Raw genomic sequence first — 22,572 nt, forward strand, 5'->3', positions numbered from 1 at the left:
ATAAAGAATAGAGGGATTGAAATAATAATAAATGAACTCGATGATATATGGTGGAAACCACAAAGAAAAAAGATAGCAAAATTCTACAAGACATTACTAATGAGAGATCTTGAAAAGGAGACAATAAAAGAAAATATGATAAGATGGGCACGGGATATAGGACATCCAATCCCATATGAAGAATGGCTGAAGGCCTAGGACAAGACAAATAAATTCACCGCCTCACAGTCTCTAAAAGAAAATCATCTCAAAATATCCACTAGATGGTATTTCACACCAGCTAAAATAAAAATATATATAAAATACCTAACTTAAAATGTTGGAGATGTGGGGAGAAGGAGGGCACGATGTGGCATATGTGGTGGTCTTGTAAAAAAGTTAAGAAATTTTGGTTCAAGGTTCATTCTGAGATACAAACAGCCTTTTCTTTTCAATTTAACATGTCTCCAGAGTTCTATTTACTGAACATGTTGCCAATGATGGAAAAAAAGATGGAAAAAAAATATTGGAGAACTTTTTTATATTTAGTTACTGCTGCAAGACTTGTGATAGCACAAAATTGGAAGAGCAGTAATCCACCACAAATAGAAGAATGGATAATAAAGACACAAGAAATGAAGGAAATGGACAGATTGACAAAATTGCTAAATAATAGATTTGAATTGGAATTAAATGATGAGTGGTTACCAATAGCACAGACATGGGTAAAGGTATTTGATATAAAGAAAGATATTTTGATATAAATTTGATGTATGTGAAATGAGGAAAAATGTGTGTACATATTTTTTTTCTATTCAGAAACAGTTGTTTTTGTCAAATTGATTATAATAAGTATAAAAAAATTGAGTGTAAATAAGATTAAGATGTGAAATGAGCAAATCAAAAAAAAAAAAAAAAAAAAGAGAGAACACTAACTAACTCATAAAACTACAAATCCTAGAATTCCATAGCATTGAGCCATGGCAGTTAATGTGATGTCAAACTGCATTATTTCTGCAGTGCAGATGCAGCCCTAGAGATGCGGAGCATCAAACCTGTAACTTTATACATGCAAAGCAAGTGTTGTGTTCTGAGCTTTGCTTCCCCTTCTGTTATAATCATCTTCCTGGTATCTTCTGGTGCCAACTATTTTGTTATTGTTCATTCTTGTTGTTGCATTCAACCTGGTGCTGCTATTTATAATTTAGAAGGTCAGAGAAAATAGCCCCTCTTTTCTGCGCATCATTCCTCACTAAGTAGTCTTATTGCTTGGAATCAAATACTTTCATTTGATCAAGAATTTTCTTGGGAGCAGTCAAAGAATTAACAGATTCCCTGTGTAACTAGATTCCTATGTATGAAGCCTATGACGAAAGAGACAGTTGCGTGAAAAATTACTTTATTTTGGTCTGACTGTTCTCAACCTATTTTCAATAAATTGACTGTCTCTTTCTTTTAGTGAAGGAATGGATTTCTCTGTCCTAATTTTATAAGTCTTTAATCATGCCCTTTTTGTTTTGCTTTGCTTTTGTTTATGTGCTAAAAAGCCCCAAACATTTAAGACTTTCTGTGTAGTGTGGGAACTCCAAGATCATTTCAGCTACCCTTACCACACCTATAATGGCAACCTTCCTTAGATTGAGCTACTAGAGCTACAGATGGTATTTAACCTGCACTCCCATTCTGGTTTTCAGTTCCTTTTTTTGTAAACTGTCTTCTAGAGTTTGCATTTTCACTGCCTCTTGAACTATACTGTGTTTCCATTGGGCTGCCCATGATGATGCCAAGTTCTTTTTTTTCTGGAAAATCACAGCCAGTTGAGATCTAATAAAATATTTACTTAAACTTGGGACTTTCTTTTTGTCCCACTATGCAACATTTCTTCCTTATATGTTTTGAACTTTGTTGTTTGATTGCCTGTTCACCCATTTCGAAGAAAACCCTTTTTAGCTCATACATTTTAACCATCCTGAATAATTACTGAATGTTATATGGCAGAGGAATATCTTCCCTTGGGAAGCAAGATGACTGCCTAGCCAGGAATTTGGGTATTCCTCTTATACTTCTTTGCCTTTTCTGCCTTGCTAGAGTAACAAAGAACTAATGTAAATCATCTCCAAACAGCCTTCTAGTAAATACTTGTCTTTCTTATTCTGGTTTAATTTTTGCTTGGCTGTTCTCCTTCCAGGTATATGTGTGGATCTATGACCCAGTTCATTTTAAAACATTTGCCATGGGACTCATACTTGGTAAGTTAGAATGATCATTAATGAGTGAAATAGGTAATAATCTCATTATATCTGTGACTTTTCCAAGGGCATGATGTTTTATGATGTTTTATGATGTTTTTAGTTTTTACTAGTTGTCTGTAATATACTATATATACTTGACTATAAGTTGACTTCACATATAAGTTGAGGGTAGGTTTTGGGGCCGAAATTATGGATTTTTATATGACCTGTGGATAATTTGAGGGTAAAACCTAAGTGCATGTAACAAAGGATGTAAAGGATGTCTTGCTTTGCTACCCATCCACCCACCCTCAGTTGTCTGTATCTCCTCACAGAAGGTGGAGAGGAGGAAGAGACAAGCGGGTGACTGCAAGCAATCACAGATGGGCGGCATGCACTCTTCCTCTTCCTCCTCAGCCCAGACTAGGGAGGAGGCTTGAGGGGACAAATGCCCACCCTTCCTCCTGTGCCTGGCTGTCCCCTCAAGAGTGAGCCGGACTGGGAAGTGCCTGTTGCTGTATTGACCCGTATATAAGTTGAACCCAGTTTTTGGGGTCATTTCTGGTATAAATTTTTGGACGTATACACGAGTATATATGATAATAATGTTCTGTCACCTACCTCAAGATGCCAGATCTATTGAAGAAGGCAAAAAAACCCCAAACAAACTGATGACCAGATTTTTACTGTGTCAAATCAGTACTAGAATTGGATACATGTGCTTGTATCTTTTAAATGACTGACAGATTTCAAGGTTTGGTGCTAATTGATTGTGTGCCTTAATTTCATAAGTGTTTCAGGGTCCTCCTTAAAGGTTTATACAGACAGGAGAAAAGTATGGGATGCTACAACTGCCTAGGGATAGAAAGTGTTCTCTTATGTGTAGAGTTCTTGCTATTTCTATGAAGTACTTTAATCTATCTTAAATTAGCTTTATTAAGTATTAACACGCAGAATATTTGGGAATACATATATGGTACAAATGAGAGTACATTACATATTCTTAGGAAGGTTTAACAGATTTATATAATCTGCAGAAATCTCTGGTGAACATATTTCCAGGGTGCTTGACGAAAGAAGAGAAGATTAGAATTGTTCAATCAAGAGTCTTACTCCTACATACTGGAGCCACAAGACTGCTATGGTGCTTCTGCATCAAAATGAGAGTGAGACAGTGAAGTGCCTGTTCACAGTTTTATTTCCTGACTATCCAAAGAAGGCCTTGGGACAGCATTAGGATCATCTGTGTCACATGACAGAAGTGGAATGGGGAAATGGTTTTTAGCACTTCCAAAGAATTCCAAAGTTTAATTAAAAATGTGTTGTGCATTAGAAGAAATAATGACTGATAAAACTATCCTGTTTTAGTTACTCTGTTCTCTGTAGAAGTTAAAGGGCTATGATAGGATGAAAGTGATGTTCTCATATGTTGTAGCAGTAATGATAGTAGCAGTCATTATTGGGCAGCTAGGAAAAACCTCAAGGAGTTCTGAATGAGTTCCTCATTGTTCATGACTGGGAAGATCTTGTCCAGTTTGATAGGGCATACTCCCCTAGGAAGTTTTTTTTATGCCATAGAACCCAATGTGCATTGGCAAGCTCTGATAGATTTTGATGATGCTTTTTTTTAACACATTAATTTTTATTACACAGTACATAATTCAAATTATATAATTCACATTTCATAATATGCTTTTCTCCCCTCTCCTCCCTCCCAAGTACAGCATTGAGGGAGAAAAGCATATTATGAAATGTGAATTGTATAATTTGAATTACGTACTGTGTAATAAAAATTAATTTGTTAAAAAAGTTAATGATATTTTACACATCTCCGATAATGATTGTTAATTATATTTTTTACTTCTTCATAATCCCATTTTATCTCCCACTTTCTTAATCACAATTGCCCATTTATCTTTGCATGATTATTACTTTCCCCAATATATTTAAGTCTTCTTTCCCTAAGGAAATCAAATAATATGTATTCTTTTGTATATTTAAACAAATAAGACTTATTCCAATTTGGTTTGTTTTTCCATCCATAAGCAATCACTGCATGAGCAGCTTTTGATGATGCTTTTGTGAAAGAACTTTACTTTGGCTTGTTCCCATTCTTCTTTTTTCCTAAACAAAAGTGGAATGTGTGGTGGATGCACTAGATCCCAGTCAGCTGCCACAAGCTATTACTGCATTGTTAAAATGCCAGTGTTACTGAACATGTGTTTTTCAGGTGTTGTCAGTTTATGCAACTCAAGCTATTCATTTGGTTTTAAATTTCTTGGTGTTTCTCATACTTAATCTCTCTCTTTTTAAAACAGTGACTGCTGTTATAGCTGCAACCCTTTTCCCACTCTGGCCTGCAGAGATGCGAGTAGGAGTTTATTATCTGAGTGTAGGGGCCGGGTGTTTTGTGGCTAGCATTCTCCTCTTGGCTGTTGGTAAGTGTGTCTTGTTTGTCTTTTCCTTCCCGACCCCATCTCTACAACTTGGCCCTAAGTTCCCCATAGGTTTACACAATGTGGCTGTTTCCCAGATGGCCACTATATGTCACCACTGTGCCATTTGAAAAATAGCTGACTGTGAATGAGCAGCATTTATGATTGATTTCAAACTTTGGAGTCAGAAACAGTGCTCTGTTGCCACTTCTGTCTCATGGGGCAACCTAAGTACAGTGCTCCTTCAAGAGAACTCATGCCTATTCTTTCTCTCATTGCCTTTGCAGCAGTGGCATGTTTGTCCTTAGTTTTTGATGGACTAGGCAATCCATCTCTCTGCTACAGCACCTGACAGTAAACAAATAAGCAAAAACCACACAGATAGTTGTTTTTAGAAGACCAAAGTTGTAAGCAGTTCTAAAGACTGCAGTCCTTTGCCTACGTAGAAATAGAATAGGATTGCTAGGGTGTTTTTTTTTCTCCCACTGCCATTAATCTATTTATAAGATTCTTATAAAATACAAGTGATGAATGTGATGTTTTAGAGGCTAATGTTCCATTCCTGTGCCAAATCTACACAGCAATCCTACATTTCTAAATGCATCTTTTAAATAGGGGGATCTGGGTAAAGCAAGTAGATGGAGGATTCCTATTATGAGATAACCTCATTAATTGGTAGCACAATATCATGAGATGCTTAAAGAAAGTAGACTACAAATTACAAATGAACTACAAATTAGAAGTGAAATAAAAAAAACCTACAAATACTAGTGATTTTGACCTATGAAGCTGTATAAATAAGGAACTTCACCTGTCAATATTTCCAACTGTGAATTGCTGCCCTCTTGATTTTGCTGTCTGTGAACTAATACAGCAATTTGTGTGTCCACTGTGGTATTTTTTCACTTTTGAGTAGGTCTCAGTGTTTCAGCTTGCCCAGCACTACTTTGCTTGACTCCCTTGGCCAGTGGCTGCTGCACTGCAGCCTGTTAGTGGCACAGTACTGATGTTAGCAGCAACAGGTCCCTGCGTGCAAAATATATAAGCACACGTAGGAGTGGAAGAAGTTTAGATAGAAAGGTAGTAGCATGCAAAGTGGAAGGGAAGGAAATGGTTTAGAGCAGCCAGCCTAAAAACCACAATTACAAAGGACAAACGGGGGGAAAATAGTCACAAGACAACATAGCTCAATCACAATTCAGACAAAGTTTGAGTGAAGTATTATATCTTAAACCTAAATGTCAAAACTGTTGATATTTGCCTAACATCAGTGGGGAGAACATACAGAGCAGGAGCTGCAACAATAAATGTTCTGTTCTTGATAGTGTAAAGCAGACCTCCAGACCATTGTAGTACCACCAAGAAGATCTGGCTTGAGAAGTGCAGTTGAGTCTTATAGCTTAGGCAGAGGGTCTATATTATTCTGCCATCCAAAGTAGGCTTTTATTTGTCTTCAGGGAATGAAAAAAGTGTGTGTTTGTTCTCAGCTAAATAAGGACTGAGCTTATGTTTTAATACTTTAGACTTTAATGTAGTAAATATTTGTTTATTCGATTTATAGCCCCCTTTTTCTTCCATCATAAGACCCAAGGTAGATAAGGAAAGAAGAAATGGTGCAGAGATCCTCTGTTGTCAGATACCTGAGCTGCCTCTTTGAGAAGAAAAGCAGTTAAGGAAAGATAGTGGTGAGAAAATACTGAGCCTTTAAATACCTTCAAGTTTTCCCTGGGCTGATTATATATATCTCACCCAGATGTTTGCCTCTGTTGACCATTTAGGGTATTTATCACTTGCAGTAAGAAATACGCTATGTCTTCTATAAATATCATTAAAAATATTTGAACATTTTTCCTTGCAGCTCGTTGCATCCTTTTCCTTATCATCTGGCTGATAACGGGTGGAAGGCATCACTTCTGGTTCTTGCCCAATCTCACCGCTGATGTTGGCTTCATTGATTCCTTCCGACCCCTGTACACACATGAGTACAAAGGACCAAAAGCTGACTCAAAGAAAGAGGAGAAGTCAGAATCCAAAAAGCAACCCAAATCTGACAGTGAAGAGAAATCTGACAGTGAGAAAAAGGAAGATGAGGATGGCAAAGCTGATCAGCTGGGAAACTTGGGATCTGAAGGTTCTGGAGGCGAACGGAATTCAGACACAGACAGTGACAGGCGAGAAGATGACCGGTCTCAGCACAGTAGTGGCAATGGAAATGATTTTGAAATGATAACTAAAGAGGAACTTGATCAGCAAACAGATGAAGAGGATTGTGAAGAAGATGAAGAGGATGAGGAAGATACTAGGCCTTTACATGAACAATCCTAATTAAGCTATTGTTTGGGACTGAATATTGTGCAGGCAGTTGGATTTTCTGCATTGGCTGGAACACCATGTTTTTTCCTAATTTGCTGAAGTATACAGTTTAGCCAAATAACTTTATAACATCATTCCTGATTTGTTTTTACAAAGAGGAAAAATAAAACAAAATACTTAATAAGATAAGTTCTAAGTAGTCTAATATACATTTACAAAAGCTATCTGTTACACCTTTTGTTGATCAGTAGATGTTTTGATTTGTCTAGATGAGTCATCAAGCATATTGAAGAACATAGTTTGCTTAATAATATTTTGGGAGATTGCATGTTTGCAGTAAGTGAACACTTCCAGAATAGTAATCTAAAATGGTAATTGTTGAATGACCATCTCTCACGTTTATTCCTGGCAGGTTAATTTGATTGCTGCTTATAACAAAGTACTCTTCAGTTTATCATATTGATACTGTTAATCTTTATAAAACTATAAAACTATTCTTAGGACTTTTTGTTTAAGAAGAAAACATTTTTCTTCAGATATGCAAGATAGTGCTAACTTGGCTGTAGGGTTATAAGCTTCTTTTTAGCTGTGTTCATCCAGCTTAGGAAATCCAGTCTGTTCTGTCCTTCTGGTTGAGAGCATAAAATATCATCTCCAGCAGGTTTAAAAGGAAAAAAACCCAGCATAATATGGAAGTTATAGCTGTTGTTTTGACCTGCCCCATCATAATACAAAAAGTGTATTCTGTACATAACATACAAATAAAGTAAACCCCTTATTTTACCTGTTACTTATTATTTGAAAGTTTTATCCAATTTTCAGTTTGTGTAATTAAAAGCCATTTCAGGATGTGTGTGTTTTAGGGAAATGCAAGTTACAAAGACCTCACAGAATCAGTGAGATTGGCAGCTGTTTCCATGGCGGCTTCAGTTCTGTGCCAACATTCCATATATTCAAGTTCAAGAGAACTGATTCTAATTTAACAGAAGCAGACAGCATAGTTCTGTGTATGCCTTAATGTTAATGATTTCCTTCTGTCTTCAGAAAGTGGAGTACTGTATTTGATGAGTAGACACTGCCATGAGAGAGTATTCACCTCTTTAGAAGGATAGGCATAAAGATTTTACAGAGTTCATACAAAAGTAACCAAGACCAAATAATTTCTTGAAACCTTGGGGGAGTTTGAGTATTCACCTTCTCTCTTGCACATCCTTTATTTCACTGACTTGGGAGACCATTGTGTGTTTAGTTCTATAAACATTTTTAAAGTTAAGACTTTACGTCATTCCTGTGAATCACTGAATTTCAGTCTGAAACTGAAATTATGAATACAGATTCAGTTCTTTCTAGTAAGGAGGTAATGCTAGTTATTTGCTTGCATTTTCAATAGTTGACATAACAGATTTCTCCTTTTTCCATCACCAGTGTTTTGACTGAAGATGTTAATTTTTCTGATTGTGCAAATATATACATTTTATGTGTGCATTGATAAAAACCATTCACAAATGTGGTCTGATTTTCTTATTACTATTCCTGCTGTTTAGCTGCTGCTAAAGTAAAAAGCATGAGCTTTACATTTTTCTGTTCATCTGCAAAGCAGTCTGTCATGACTGCTACTATCTGAGTCAGCAACGTGCAGTAATTTCTCTCCGTAAATTGTCATCACAGTCCCATTTCTTTATTTAGAGGTCCGTGTTTTATATCTCAGTATATTTGCTCAAAACTCTTCCCTCATTCACCTGTGCAGTTCATTCTCAACACTTTACAGTGTTCATGTAGAAGGTGATCTCTACTCCCTTTTGTTGGAGGCACATAAAAACAAACTAGTTCTTTGTGTATCCTACTTTGTGTCTGAGAGATGCTTAAATAACTGCATGCATAAAAGTAGGTGAAGCAGAGCTTGTAAAACCTGTTTGCATGGCTAAGATGGCTTTAAACCAGTGGTATTCAAACCTTTTACCCTTTGGACCCACTTTACATCTACATGCAGATGTCACACCCCACCCCAATCGACTTAGTATGTGAATAAAAATATTTTATTTAGTGTGCATATTTTCATTCACACATTCATGTTTATTCATATTTTAACATTTTTAAGGAAATAACATTGTTCAAATTAGTAAGTTCGATATTTAACCCAACACGTGTATGTTTTACACACAAAAAAGTTTAGGAAGGTGGGAGGAGGGATCTGGGCCTCCAAGTCTTGCACCCCTTTTGGGGGTTCCACCCCACCATTTGAGAACCACTGCTTTAAATTGTTCACTCTAAGCAAGTTTACATGAGATTCACACCACTTCTTTTTCAGCTATGATCCCTCCCATATAAAAATACAGAAGGATTTCCTTAAAGTGTGTCCATCTTGTAAACATTATACACAAATTATAGTTCCTCTCAAGACTACTTTCAGAACTCTGTGGTGTACAATAGATTTTAGATGAGCTTTCTAAAAATAATGGCATCTAGCTTTCCATCATCCATACAGTTAGTTACCTGATGACAAAGCTTCTTATGGATATATGACATAAGTACTAAGCAATAATTACTAGCAGAAAACATAATGGACTTGGAACAATTACTACGGAAGGTCAAGAAATTAGGTACAAAAGCAAGCTTACTGCAGAACATAATGAAAACAAAAATAATGACCATGGAAAATCTACACAAATTCAAGCTAGATAATGAGAAAATCAAAATAGAGGTTTCCTGTACCTTAGTTGAAACTGATCAGAACAGAGAGTGCAGTCAAGAAATAAAAAGACTTGGAATGAGAAAGGCAGTGATGAAAGCACTAGACAAGATCCTAAAGAGTAAACCTATACAACTGAACACTAAAGTTAGAACCATCCAATCCATTTCATTCCCCATCACCATCTATGGATGTGAGATGTAAAGAAAGCTGATAGAAAATTAACTCATTTGTTACGTGATACTGGAGAAGAGTGCTAAGGATACTGTAGACAGCCAAAAAGACAAACAAATGGGTCTTTGAATGCTAGATCAAACCTGAATTCTCCCTGGAGGCCAAGATGATCAAATTGAGACTGTCATACTTTGGCCACATCATGAGAAGGCATGACTAATTAGAATTAGTCCATCTGCCTTGGTCCAGGCCTCAGAGGTAGAGAGGAACTGCTGGACCTCTTACCCTTTTCCTCCACCACTCCCTTCTCCTTCTGTGTCATGTCTTTTTAGATTGTAAGCCCGAGGGCAGGGATCCATCTAACTAAAAAGATTGCATGTACAGCACTGTGTAAATTTACAGCGCTTCATAAATAAAGGTTAATAATAATAATAATAAAATAATGCTAGGAAAGGTAGGAGACAGCAGTAAGAGAATAAGACAGCACACCAGATGTCTAGATGCTATTAGGGAGATCATGGGTCTGAATCTACAGGACCGAAGCAGAGCAGTGAAAGACAGAGGGTCTTGGAGATGTCTCATCCATAGGATCACTGCCCCTTAAGAGGTCACCTGGTGCAGGCTGTACACCAGTGCATATAGCATAGCCTGGGAGAAACAACGGGTGCTAGGAATTCATGGGTATCTAGGCTGGGATGGGCAAGCTGTGGCCCTCCATCTAGGTACACTGGTACCCCGGGATACGAATGCGCCGCGTTACGAAATTTCCGGGTTACGAAAAAAATCCATTAAAAAAACTGTTCCGGGTTACGAAGGTTATTTCGGGTTACGAAAAAATTTTTGGTGCTTTTCGGCGCTTTTTCGCACCAAATCGCGGCTTTCGCTATTAGCGCCTATGGGGCTTCGGCTTGCGAATGCTTTTCGGGTTACGAATGGCGCCGCGGAACGAATTAATTTCGTAACCCGGGGGAGCCCTGTATGATGAAAGTTGCAATCCCACAATAACTGGAGGGCCAATGTCCACTTTTGAGCTAATAATTGCTGAATGGAACATAGGTAACATTGATCATAATCTGAATCTGCAAAAATGAACTTTTTGAAACAGCTTATGGTTTGTAGTGCGTGTTAACAGTGACAGTGAAGACTGAAGTGCCAGTTCTCTGCTGCAGGAACTAGTTTAGTTGCATTGAGCTGCCAGTTGCTAAACAATCCTGTAGGATGTGGAGAACCGACCATTACTTTTTCCACTGTGCTAGGGACTGGCACCATATTTGTGCCCAGTGGGTACAATTGTTTCTTCCATTGAAATTTGCCAGGTACTGGCCCAGGGATGATTACTTTGAGGAGCACTTTAGAATATCAGAAAAGCTTCATCTTAATTTGTGTCCTCATTTTAAATTTAAATGCATCTTGAGGAACAACAACTGCAAAAGTTCTATTCCTCTCAGTTTTTATGTGCATGTAAATCTAGTGTCAAGAGTCATCGTAATGTATTATCCAAAATCAGAAGCGAACCAAGAATTAATTTTTAAAAGTACAATTTTATCTCCAAAAATGGGCAGTAATTAACTGTTTATCATTTTGTGTCACTGAAAGTCCCAAACTGAATAGTCTTGAAAAAACTGTGCATCAAGGAGAAAAAATGTATGCAAGAATGAAATTCACATTCCTATTCCCAACAGGCTGTTTTTCTGCATATCAAAGTGGCACGTGTAGATTCACTCTGTTGCAAAGCCACTGTCACAGATTGATTAAAATCCTACCTGGCTCCAAATATGGAAACTGACACTTGTATATAGTTTAGAAAATGTTGCTGTTCTGATGTCTGCACATTTAAAAAACAGGTGTAATCTTTTTGGTGTCTTTCACATGCATCAGTTCCTCTGGAAGTGGCTGGACATTTTCATCCACTGTAACTAGATCAAGATTGCAGAAGCAGAGTTGTGCATCTGGAACCTTTGTGGAGGTTACATGTGTACATAACACATGGATACACATCCACTGATGTGCATTATGCATGCAGAGGCATGCACACCGAATTGTACAGTGTTGCAATTCACTAATGAGGCCGCATTGCACAACTGCTGTGTAACTCCATACGGTTAGATTCTGTCTCTGATGTAGATCCCAGGTAAACATTTCCTTCTCTTCCTACAGCTGATAAACTTCTTAGCAATAGATAACATATTTAAATTCTATGAGGAAGTTGTCTTTATTAGAACTTTAAAGCACATATATTTTATTCCTTTAAAAAATACCCTGCATCATTAACAGAATGCATAGTGTGGTTATGGAATGAACCCACCCCTTAAATTAGCCCTTGTTCTATATGACTAATTTTTGTTTGAATGGGAAGTTGTGATTTTTCCAGAACCTTCCTTTTCTTTGCATATTTTCTTTCTCCAGTAGAGGAGTGAGGAAAATGCATACCTCAAGATGTTCTTGAGATTGCAACTCCTCTCAGTTCTAACTATCATAACCAATTGTGTGGAATGCTGGAAGTTATATTCCAGCAATTTATGAAACTACACTTTGCTTACCTGTTTTCTATTTCTTCATGCTTGTTCTGTCTCCTGAAGGGCTGTGGGAAACTGCTTGTCATTCCTCAAAGCAGATGTAAACCATCAGAGTCTTAATCTGGGAATGGGATTGGAAGCTGTAAACTGTTTACAGATACTTTTTAAAGTATTTCTTTAAAAAAATCTTGGGACCAACATGGACATCAATATTTCTTTCCATTTATGATAGCCTTCTGGGGATATTCAGTGCATTTGCTATCTCCCAAAAACAGTTCCACTAAGGTGGCCAGGCTGTTAATATAGTCTGTAAATCTCACTATGCTGAACACACCTGGGGGCCAGTCACACTTTCGTTTTTTGCACTGAGGGATTCACATCTGTGAATAGATTCAAAATCTATTCACCATTCCCACTACATTTTAAGGGAGAAAATCTCTCAGTGGCATTTAAATCCAATCTGAAGTCCTCATTCACCACTGTTCTGTATCAAAATGGAGGTGCCTCCATTTCCTGAATGGTAGCTGCGTGATAACTGACTTACTACTATCAGAGATGTAGATCGTTGCAATTCTTAAAAAAAGAACCACTAAGGGAGCTGGTGCTAAATGCACTGGTTTAAATTGACTTTTGGGTTGCCCCCCCCTTACAAACTGCACCAAGTAGAATCAGTGCAACTCTGAACTATAGAGAAATAACCCAGTTTCCAAACCGGGTTATTTCTTAGTGTGAATGGGGCCCTGATCTCATCTGATTGGAAATATAAGCAGGAGTGGGCCTAGTTAGTGCTTGGATGGTAGACTATTGGGGATCTGCAGGTTTCTTTGCTGAAACACGTTTTTCCTTGTTTTAACTAATGAAATATTGGGTTGTATGTAGTTTGAGTGTTGGAGTAGGACACTGGAAGATTAGGATTTGAATCCTTACTTTGTCATGGAAATCCACTGGGTGAACTTGGGCAAGTCCAACTCTCTCAACAAAGGCAAACTCCTGAACAAAACCATGATAGGGTTGCCATAAACTGGAAACAACTTGAAGGCACCCAACAACAAATGCATTTGAAAATGGACATCTCTTTCCCGTCACATCTTTTTCTCATACATAAGTGTTCTCTTGCTTTTCTCAGAACAAGTGTGGATTTAATCTGTGTCAGGTCCCAATTTTGGAAAAACATGTTTGAGTCACTAATAATAAACACTCTTAGTCAAACAAAGGAAGGAAGCACGTGGCTTTTGGGCCATTGACATACACCTCCCACTCTTGGGCCTCTTCCTCCACTGAAAATTTGGAGACAAAATGAATTACTGGTCCTGGAAGCCACTAAAAGTAGTGGTCCTCCTTTGGAAAAAGACATATTGCAATTATCACTGCAATTTCATTTCTCAAATCAGCCTTTCAGTATCTTCTGATCTGAATGTGCATCCTTGATTCACTGATGAAATACTGTAGTATGTGTTCATTATCCAAAATCTGGGACTCAATGTTGACTTAGGCACACAACTATTACTTAAACACAACTATTGCTTAAAAATGCCTTGAGGCCATTTATTATCTGTCAGTCCTAAGGAGAGTCCAAAAATGCAGCCAGTTGTGTTGATCCATATCAACAAACCAGTCATAGGAGTTTTTATCTACCCTGAGGAGCAGGTCTTTAGAAGTGACTTTAAGCCAAGTCCTCAAATTACCAACTCCTTAATACTAAGGGAGTGTCATTAAATTATGAACCAATGAGTTTTAACTGCCCATTCAAGATGAAGCTACTCCAGATATTGCAATATAAAAGAGAGATCTCACAACAACAATACACTACTAGGGAAAATCCTTTTCTCTTCCAACTTGTATGAGAAGAGCAAAGGGAACAGGGCCCACATAACCCAAATACTCCTAGTGATGCCCCTGCATTACTGCTGCCTGCTCCAACTGGATTGGCAGCTGAATCCTTCTTCAGTACAGTGGGCCCTTTGTATCCACTGGAGTTTGGTTAAAGGATCCCCATGGATACCAAAATGTGTGGATTCTTGTCCCATTAAACACAATAGCATAGTACGATGGTATCCCTTATATACAAAGTGGCCCACAGCAAAGTCTGATTTTTGACACACACATACAGTTGGCCCTTCTTATACACAGATTTTTTATACACGGATTCAAGCATCCACAGTTTGAAAATGTTAAAAAAAAAGTGTAAATTTCAAATATCAAACCTTGATTTTCCATTTTTAATAAAGGACACCATTTTGCTATGTTGTTATATTTAATGGGACTTGAGCATCCACAGATTTTGTTATACATGGGGGATCTTGGAACCAAACCCCAGTGTATAACAAGGGTCCACTGTATATTCAAACTGTGGATGATGAAATCTGTGGATAAAGAATCTGAATACAGAAGCCTAACTGTAGTACTGAGGAGGAAACCATCCTCCACTGAACCTGAAAGCACATCAAACAAGTTACTTAGCCCATCTCTCTCTTTGCCAACTTACTGCTGCCTCCCTGCACCTCCCATCTGAGGCAACTGCCTCACTCTCCCTAATGGCAGAAATGGCCTGGCAAGCATGTAGGTAAGGACCTACGCACAACAAATACGTAGTGAAATGAGACAATTGTCTCTTCCCTCAGTGAAAGATCAAATTGAGTGGAAAGGAACTACAAATATTTTTGAAACTTCTTAAGTGGCTGATCCTGGTACCTAGTATGCTGTCAGACTGGTTAAGCAGGTAATGTATAGTTCAGACTGTCCATTCCTTGTTTCATGCAAGACAGAAATTTCCGGTCTTTCTCAGACCAAGGTTTGTGCACTGCAGATGGTTTAGTAGGCTCAGGATTGCCAACTGAACAGATAAACATTGTCTGACCTGCTCCTATTACTTTAACAGCAGATGTGCAGAAATCAGCCTGCACAGCCTTTCGTAATGTGGAACAAATTGCACTTATGTGCAGATACACTGAGCTGCTGTTTAAGGCACACATGTAGCAGTAGGCTCAAATGTTGACAACTTTGAGTAGCATACCATATCCTTCAATTGTCCCAGTTTAGAAGGAACAATCCCAACTAATACTTTGTCATTTCACTTTTCCAACTGTTTTTAAAATGTCCCATTTTCTCTTCCACCTTCCCACTATGTCCTCAGCTTATTTTAATTGCTGCAAACTGAGTTCAAAGGGCAAAGTAGTTTGCACTCAGTTAACTCAGCAGGGTTCAAGAAAAGGAAGGGAGAGAATCTAGCCCTTCCCCTGGAGGCCCAAACACATACTACTTTAATCCCCCCTGGCTTGTGTGTAATAGCTTTTGCCATTTTGAACAACAATCTGAAGTTGCTTGGCCACACATGCCCTGGTTTTCATAGGTGAAATGTTGGAGGGTATGGCATACTGAACTTGGACTTAGATTTGTTTTGCTGGGCCATGAACTCATTATAGAGCTTTCTATGTTGCAGAAAATGCAGTAGTCTCCCTTACTGGGTCTTTATGTAAATGTCAGAAATTATAGCCAGAAAAAGACACCTGGCTTGCATTGTCACTGGGAGAACATACTAAGCAGCAGGAAAGGAACTGTTGGGTAGAGATAGAGTCACTATTATTTGTTGTTGTGAGCCTTCAAGTAATTTCTGATTTATGACAACCCCAAGGCAGACATATCACAATGTTTTCTTGGCAAGATTTGTTCAGAGGAGGTTTGCCATTGCCTTCCTCTGGGGCTGAGAGAGTGTGACTTGCCCAAGGTCACCCAATGGGTTTCATGGCCGAGCTGGGAACATACCATTGTGCATTTCAAACCACACCATGACTCTAAACAAGCATGTACAGATGTTGGTTTTGCTTGCAGTATTGAGCATTTCTGCTTTCATGCCAAAAGAGAACATGTTTCCACTGCTCAGGTCTGGCACAGTCATAAACATGTCCCACAGGAGTGGCCTTCTGGATGTTGGTGAACTGCAGCTCCCATTAGGCTCAGCCAACATAGCCTATGTTCAGGGATATTAGGAGCTGCAGCGTACCAATACTGGGAAAACCTCACAATTCCTAGCCCCGGTACAGAGGCAATGCCTGGAGAAATCTCAGAGGAGGGCTGATGGGGACTGAGCAAAATATCCAAATGACAGCGGCAAGAGGACCTGATGCTGAGCAGAGGTTGCTTAGAGCAACTGAGATATGAAGTCGTCTAAGTCTGTGGCAGGGCCAGCCCTCTGATAAAACAAAGCAAACCCTTCAGGTGGTAGGCTGGAAGTGGCAGTGAACTGCATCTCCCATGCAGATGGCAGAGCCGCTTGCTGCCCTTTGTTGCCAGCTGCTATTACAGGGCAACAAGAGAACCGTGGCCACAGTGCCTCAGTTCAAGAAAGAACCAGACCTGGGCAAAATGCATGGTGATGGCAAAGGGAAAAGGTGATATATGGCAGTAGTACATGTCCTTCTTGCCACACATGGCAAGATGTATTACTGTACATCTGAGGGTATCTAAGTTGTCAGTTGGCCTCAGCATAGAGGAAAATGAGGCAACAGGGCAGCTGTGGTTTTTAACTGTAGCAATAACAGAACTTTTAACACATCTTGTGGTTTTTAACTGTAGGAATTTTAACTCTGAAATGCCAAATGCTAGAAAATGACTGTCAGGGATATGAAGGGTTAAAACACAGCACACAGGGAAATGCTTGATGTGTGTGTGTTTGGCCATGAGCATTCAGCAGAGTGGCAAAGCTGATCAGCACAGCTGAAGCCCATTGGCTCAAGGACACTTCAGTGCCCAAGTGCACGTAGCCATGGATGATGAAACCACATGTCTGGATTGCACAGGAGACACATGACATGGTTACACACCTTAACTCACTGGGTTTGGGAGACCACATGGTCTGGAGACTATATAAACCCAGGGGTTGCAAGGGATAGCTTGTGGGTTTGAAGTAGGAGTTGGATTGGTATGTTTTGGAGTTTTAGAGATCTGATTTTGTATTATAGCACTGTGAATAAAGAGCACTTTGAGGACTTAGTTTCTCTGGTGGTTTATCAGAAGAAGCTACAGCATCGGTTTGCTGTGTGTCCCCGAAGGTTCCTGCATTGCTGCAGTTCCTAGAAGACATCCAGTTGCGGTCATCCCAATTGGACTTTGGAGCCACGCTTCGGCCAGCTCTGCTCCAAGGGTCTGATTTAACCCCAGGACTCGTTGGAGTCGCTGACAGTGGACCCCAGCAGTTGCGCTGACAATGACCACCATCTGAATTTTATTAAAATGCTTCATTTAAAAAAAACTTGTGGAGGTGCTTAGCAGAATCTTTATCTATTCTAAACTGTGGAAGAGGAGGAATGGTTGTTCTTTGGGGGAATCCAGAATAACCCCAGGTTAATGTTTTAACTGAATATAAGACATTTAATGTTCCTTGGAAAGTGGCATTAACTGCTGGTTAATAGATTCATATATAGGTACCACACCTCTCATTCACCAGCTGAAAATTGGGATTCTCTCTCTCTCTCTCTCTTTGTCTCATCTGGTGAAAAAATACTTTTCAATTTGTTCAGCCCGAGGATGTGGACATGCTAGAAGGGAACTGGCTGAGTGGGCAGAGGGAGTGAGCTATACCTTGAGAAAACAAGGCAGAGTCCCATTATGTCTAAATCCAAGGTGATCCCGCAACAACATTTCACAGATGAAAACCAGTATATATGAGGCCAAGCAACATCAGAATGTGGTCATGGTGGCAAAAGATTTAATGAGGAAGAACTGACTAGCTAGGACAGGGGTAGGCAATCTTTTTGAGCCGGGGGCCGGGTTGCTGTCCCTCAGACAACTGGGGGGCCGAAGCCAAAAAATAAATAATTAAAAAAAATTAAAATTAAATATATAAATAAACCAGGACAAATGTAGGACAAAATTTTCAAATGGAAGACACTTTTTTTTTAAAAAAAATGGAGGACAAATGAAAAAAATTGCTGATTTTTTATAAAATGTTAATATAAATGCATGTTTCTGAGGCTTCTATAGACAATTGCCCCCCCAAAGGCCCCGGCGGCAATCGGCGGCAGGACCAGGCTGGGGCCGTTCCCAAGGCCTCGCTGGGCCGCATCCGGCCCGCGGGCCGCAGGTTGCCTACCCCTGAGCTAGGAGAACCCATAGCAGGTTGCATTTGCCTGAATCTATGGGGAAAGGTAAGATTCTGCCCTCTCCGCTCCTCTTCTCCCACTGAGCAAATTGACTGCAAACTAATTCTGCACTTTGAACTGAGTTTGGAGAGGACAACGAGGGAAAATGGGAGCAGGGGAGAGAAAACAGGACATTTTAAAAGCAGCTGAAAAAACAGGGCAACAAGAGGAATAATCAGGACTGTTCCTACCAAATCTGGACAGTTGGATGGTATGTGCTTCTGGAGTGGCAGTCCAAAACATACTAGGTTTACTTACTCTATACCAGCATCCTAGCCTGGAGAGGCCTTGCCTATGTTTCCTGACTTACATTCCAGCATCAAGAGAGCCCTGAGATGCAGGGGCTAGGACAGGCAGAAACTTGCCTTACAGCAAACTGTCAGCTTAATCCTAAAAGTCAACATTCTTCACCTGGCCAAGTGAATGCAGGTAACATTTCTATTTTCCAGGAATGTATTTGCAGTCCTGTTGCTGTTGTTGTTGTTATATCCTGCCTTCTTCCCAATACAGGGACTCAAGGCAGCTAACAAATCTAAAACACACCAAGGTAAAACACTATAAACCATACAAAAATACAAGTTTAAAAAACAATTAAAAATCAAACAATTAAAAACATTACATTATTAAAATTTCAAGTTCAAAACTCTTTAAAACAAAAACAAAAACAGCACCCATGTCATGCAAAAGGCTGGCTGCATAAAAACATTTTTACCTATCGCCAGAGGAGTTCCAAAGCTTGGGAGCAGCCACTGAAAAGGCCCTTTCTCTTGTTCCTATCAAATGCACCTGAGAGGGGAGTGGGACAGAGAGAAGGGCCTCTCCCAATGACCTTAATATTCTGGGGGGCTTGTACAGGGAGATATGGAGCTTCAAATAGCCTGGACCCAAGCCGTATAGTTACAGTCCAGTACATCTGAGGGAATGCAGGCTTAATGCATGTACTGTTTTTAAACTGAATATTGGATAATTATCACACCTTGGAAAGCGACACAAACTGCTATGTAGATAGATTCATAGGTACCATATTTCTCATTCACCAGTTAAAAGCTGTCACACACACACACACACACACAAACCCTGGGATTCTGTCTGCCTCTCTGTGTCTCATTTGGAGAGAAAAAAATTATACTTTTCAATTTGTACAGCCTGAGGATGTGGACTATATTCTTGGAAAAGTGAAGGCCACTACATGTGTATGAGAACCTTGCCCTTCCTGGCTTCTTAAGAAAGCTTGAGGGGAACTGGTGGAGTGGGCAGAGGGAGTGATCAATTATGTTTAAAGAAGGCAGTTATAAAACCATTGTTTAAAATACCTTCCCCTTACATTGGATAACCACCAGCCAGTTTCCAAATCCAAAATGTTGGGGAAAGCAGTAGACCATGTAGGGGCTCCCCAGTTCCAGGGGTATCAGGATGAGACAGATTATTTAGATCCATTTCGATATGGCTTCAGGCCTGATTATGGCACAGAGATAGGTTTGATTAGCATGGTAGACAACCTAGGTGAGGAACTGTGCAACCCTGTTGGTTCTGCTGGATCTCTCAGCAGCTTTTGATACCACCAACCATGATATCCTCCTGGGCCATTTTTTCTCAGATGGGACTTGGGAGCACTGTTTTACAGTCGCTCCATACCATCCAGGAGAGGTGAACTCAGAAGGTAGTGTTGGCGGACTCTCTTGACTGCTGTCCTTTAGAGTCCCTCAGCAGTTGGTTCTGTCCCCTATACCATTCAACATCTACATGTCTGTGCTTGGAAAGGTTGCCTAGAATTTGCGGGTTTGGTACTACCAGTATGTTGACCCAATTCTATTACTTCCTTACACCACAATCCTAAGAAGTGATTGCAGTTTTAAAGTGGTGATTGTCATCAGCATCAGAACAAACTGAAATTTTATCAGATAAAAAAGAGGTGCTCCTGGTCCATTGAAAGGCTGATTACAGAATAGGAAATTCAGCCTGTATTGGATTGGGCTCACTCCACTTGAAGACATAGGTCTGCAGGTTGGGTGTACTCCTGCATTCAACCCTGAGCATGTAAGCCTGGTTTCTACAGTGGCCAGGAGTGCTATGAACAGTTAAGGCTTCTGTGTCAGCTGCACCCATTCCTAGAGATGCTGGATCTGCCAATAGTGACTCATGCTTTAGTTTCATCTATCTGATCAGAAGGAAAGGAGGGGGTAGACTTTTTTGTTTTGGCAGGCCTTTGAGGACTCACAGTCAAAAAGCTTGTCTTACCTATATTTGTTTTGTTATCTTAATGGGCATTCTTTTAATTGCATTAAATTCTATTGATATATGATTTGAACAATTATAAGCTGTCTCAAGTACCACAGGTGGGAAAAATGTGGCATATTTATTAAATAAATAAATAAATAAATAAGGAAATGTATTCCTACAATCATTGATAAGTTGGTCCCCATACCCCCCATCAAAAAGGAAACTTTTTAAAGGAGTCAAATGTTTAGTTCTGTCCCTTCTTCCTTAATTTCCTTTGTCTTAGATGCAATTAACTAAGAAGTAATTGTTTGGGTGCTGGTCCATTACTTTGGATACCAAGGTTTGAATCCCTGGTCAGCCAAGGAAAATCACTGGGTGATCTTGGCCAAGCCACACTCTCTCAGTCTCAAATGGAGGCAAAGGTAAGCCCCCTCTGAAGAAATCTTGCCAAGAAAACACCATGATAGGGTTGTCTTATGTAAGAAATTACCCAAAAGCACACAACAACAACAACAACAACAACAACACTTTAAGCTGTGGCTATTAAGGAACAAATAATTTTTTCTGAGAGAGAATTTGGTATCCTTGTCCAACTGTAATAATATAAAATTTTCAAATGGTTTTTGTCTTGCATATAAGAGCGGCTGACACCTAAAACTTTCTGCTTCATATTTACTCACTCATTTACTCTGCTCTCAAATTCAGAATTTAGAAAAGTTACTTCTGGGAGCCAGTGCTCCCATAATCCCCCCACCCAGCATGGCCTGTGACAAACAGAGGAGCTTTCCCAAGGTCTGCTATCAGAGTACTTTAAATTGTGTTACGAGTGAACTGCTCCAGATTTTAGTCCGAACTTTAAAGGGTTGCTGGGGTACAAAGACTATTTGGGGAATAGGGCTTGCCACCTTGAACAGTTCCTTTACAATTCAGAGTGGATCCACAGCCCCACTGACATTTGAGCCACCTAACTCCAAGTAGTTGTTCCTTTTTTTTTTTTTTTCTGAACCCTTTAGCTGCTATTGAGTTTAGGGCCCTATTGTTGCTTTTTGTTAGCTGGGCACCTAGCAGGTTGATGGGTTTAGCTCAGGTTGACGTTTAAGGGGCCAGCCACACTTATGTTTTTTGCATGGAGAGATTTGCATCTGTGAATCGATTCAAAATCAATTCACTGTTCACATTGCATTTTAAAGCAGCGAATCTCTCTGGCATTTAAATCCAGTCTGAAGTTTCCATTCACCACCATTCAAGATCAAAATGGAAGCACCTCCATTTCCTGAACAGTGGCTGCACAATCTGAATAAACCCAATAGATTACACTATTGGAGATGCAGATCATTGTGTTTCTAAAAAACGAACCGCTAAGGGATCCAGTGCCAAATGTACCGGTTTAAATGGGCTTTTTGGTGTGTTCCCCCCCCCCTGCGAACTGTGCCGAGTGGAACTGGTGCAAGTCTGAACTACAGGGAAATAATGCGGTTTCCAAACCAGGTTATTTCATAATGTGAATGGGGCCTAAGTGAAGATTCATTTGGTCTTTAGATCTGCTCCCTGTGAGCCTTTCCTAGTGCTTTCTGTGCTCCATACTCATCCTTTGCCACATTTCTAAGACCAAAGGTACATTGGTTCTTTTTTTTGGACCACCTTGTCACCTTATTTGTCTAAAGAGATCCATTTTGCTCTAAAGCTTTTCCCTCTGGTAAAGTACCTTTGAATCCAAAGTTCATCCTGGTAACCAAACTACATCCTATGTGGTGGAGGTGAGGTCTTTATTATTACAGTTGAACAACTACTGTATAGCATTTATATTAATTATTGTTTTACATTGACTATTTGATCACACCCTGAGATCAAGTGATAAACTGTAGTTTAGAAATATTT

The 22,572-nt window shown here is 39.4% G+C and overlaps 1 protein-coding gene across 1 annotated transcript in view; it reads left to right on the top strand.

Annotated features, from left to right (window-relative positions):
- SEC62 (SEC62 homolog, preprotein translocation factor) overlaps positions 1-8,464 on the top strand; it is a 36,388-nt gene extending 27,924 nt beyond the window's left edge. Inside the window, exons 6-8 of the mRNA XM_042457525.1 lie at positions 2,168-2,228; positions 4,529-4,648; positions 6,504-8,464. Coding sequence (XP_042313459.1) covers positions 2,168-2,228; positions 4,529-4,648; positions 6,504-6,970 — 648 coding nt within the window. The 3' untranslated portion in view covers positions 6,971-8,464. The remainder of the gene's footprint in view (positions 1-2,167; positions 2,229-4,528; positions 4,649-6,503) is intronic.
- Positions 8,465-22,572: the final 14,108 nt, after the last annotated feature.

This window comes from Sceloporus undulatus, chromosome 3 (assembly GCF_019175285.1).
Source record: "Sceloporus undulatus isolate JIND9_A2432 ecotype Alabama chromosome 3, SceUnd_v1.1, whole genome shotgun sequence".
Taxonomy (NCBI): domain Eukaryota; kingdom Metazoa; phylum Chordata; class Lepidosauria; order Squamata; family Phrynosomatidae; genus Sceloporus; species Sceloporus undulatus.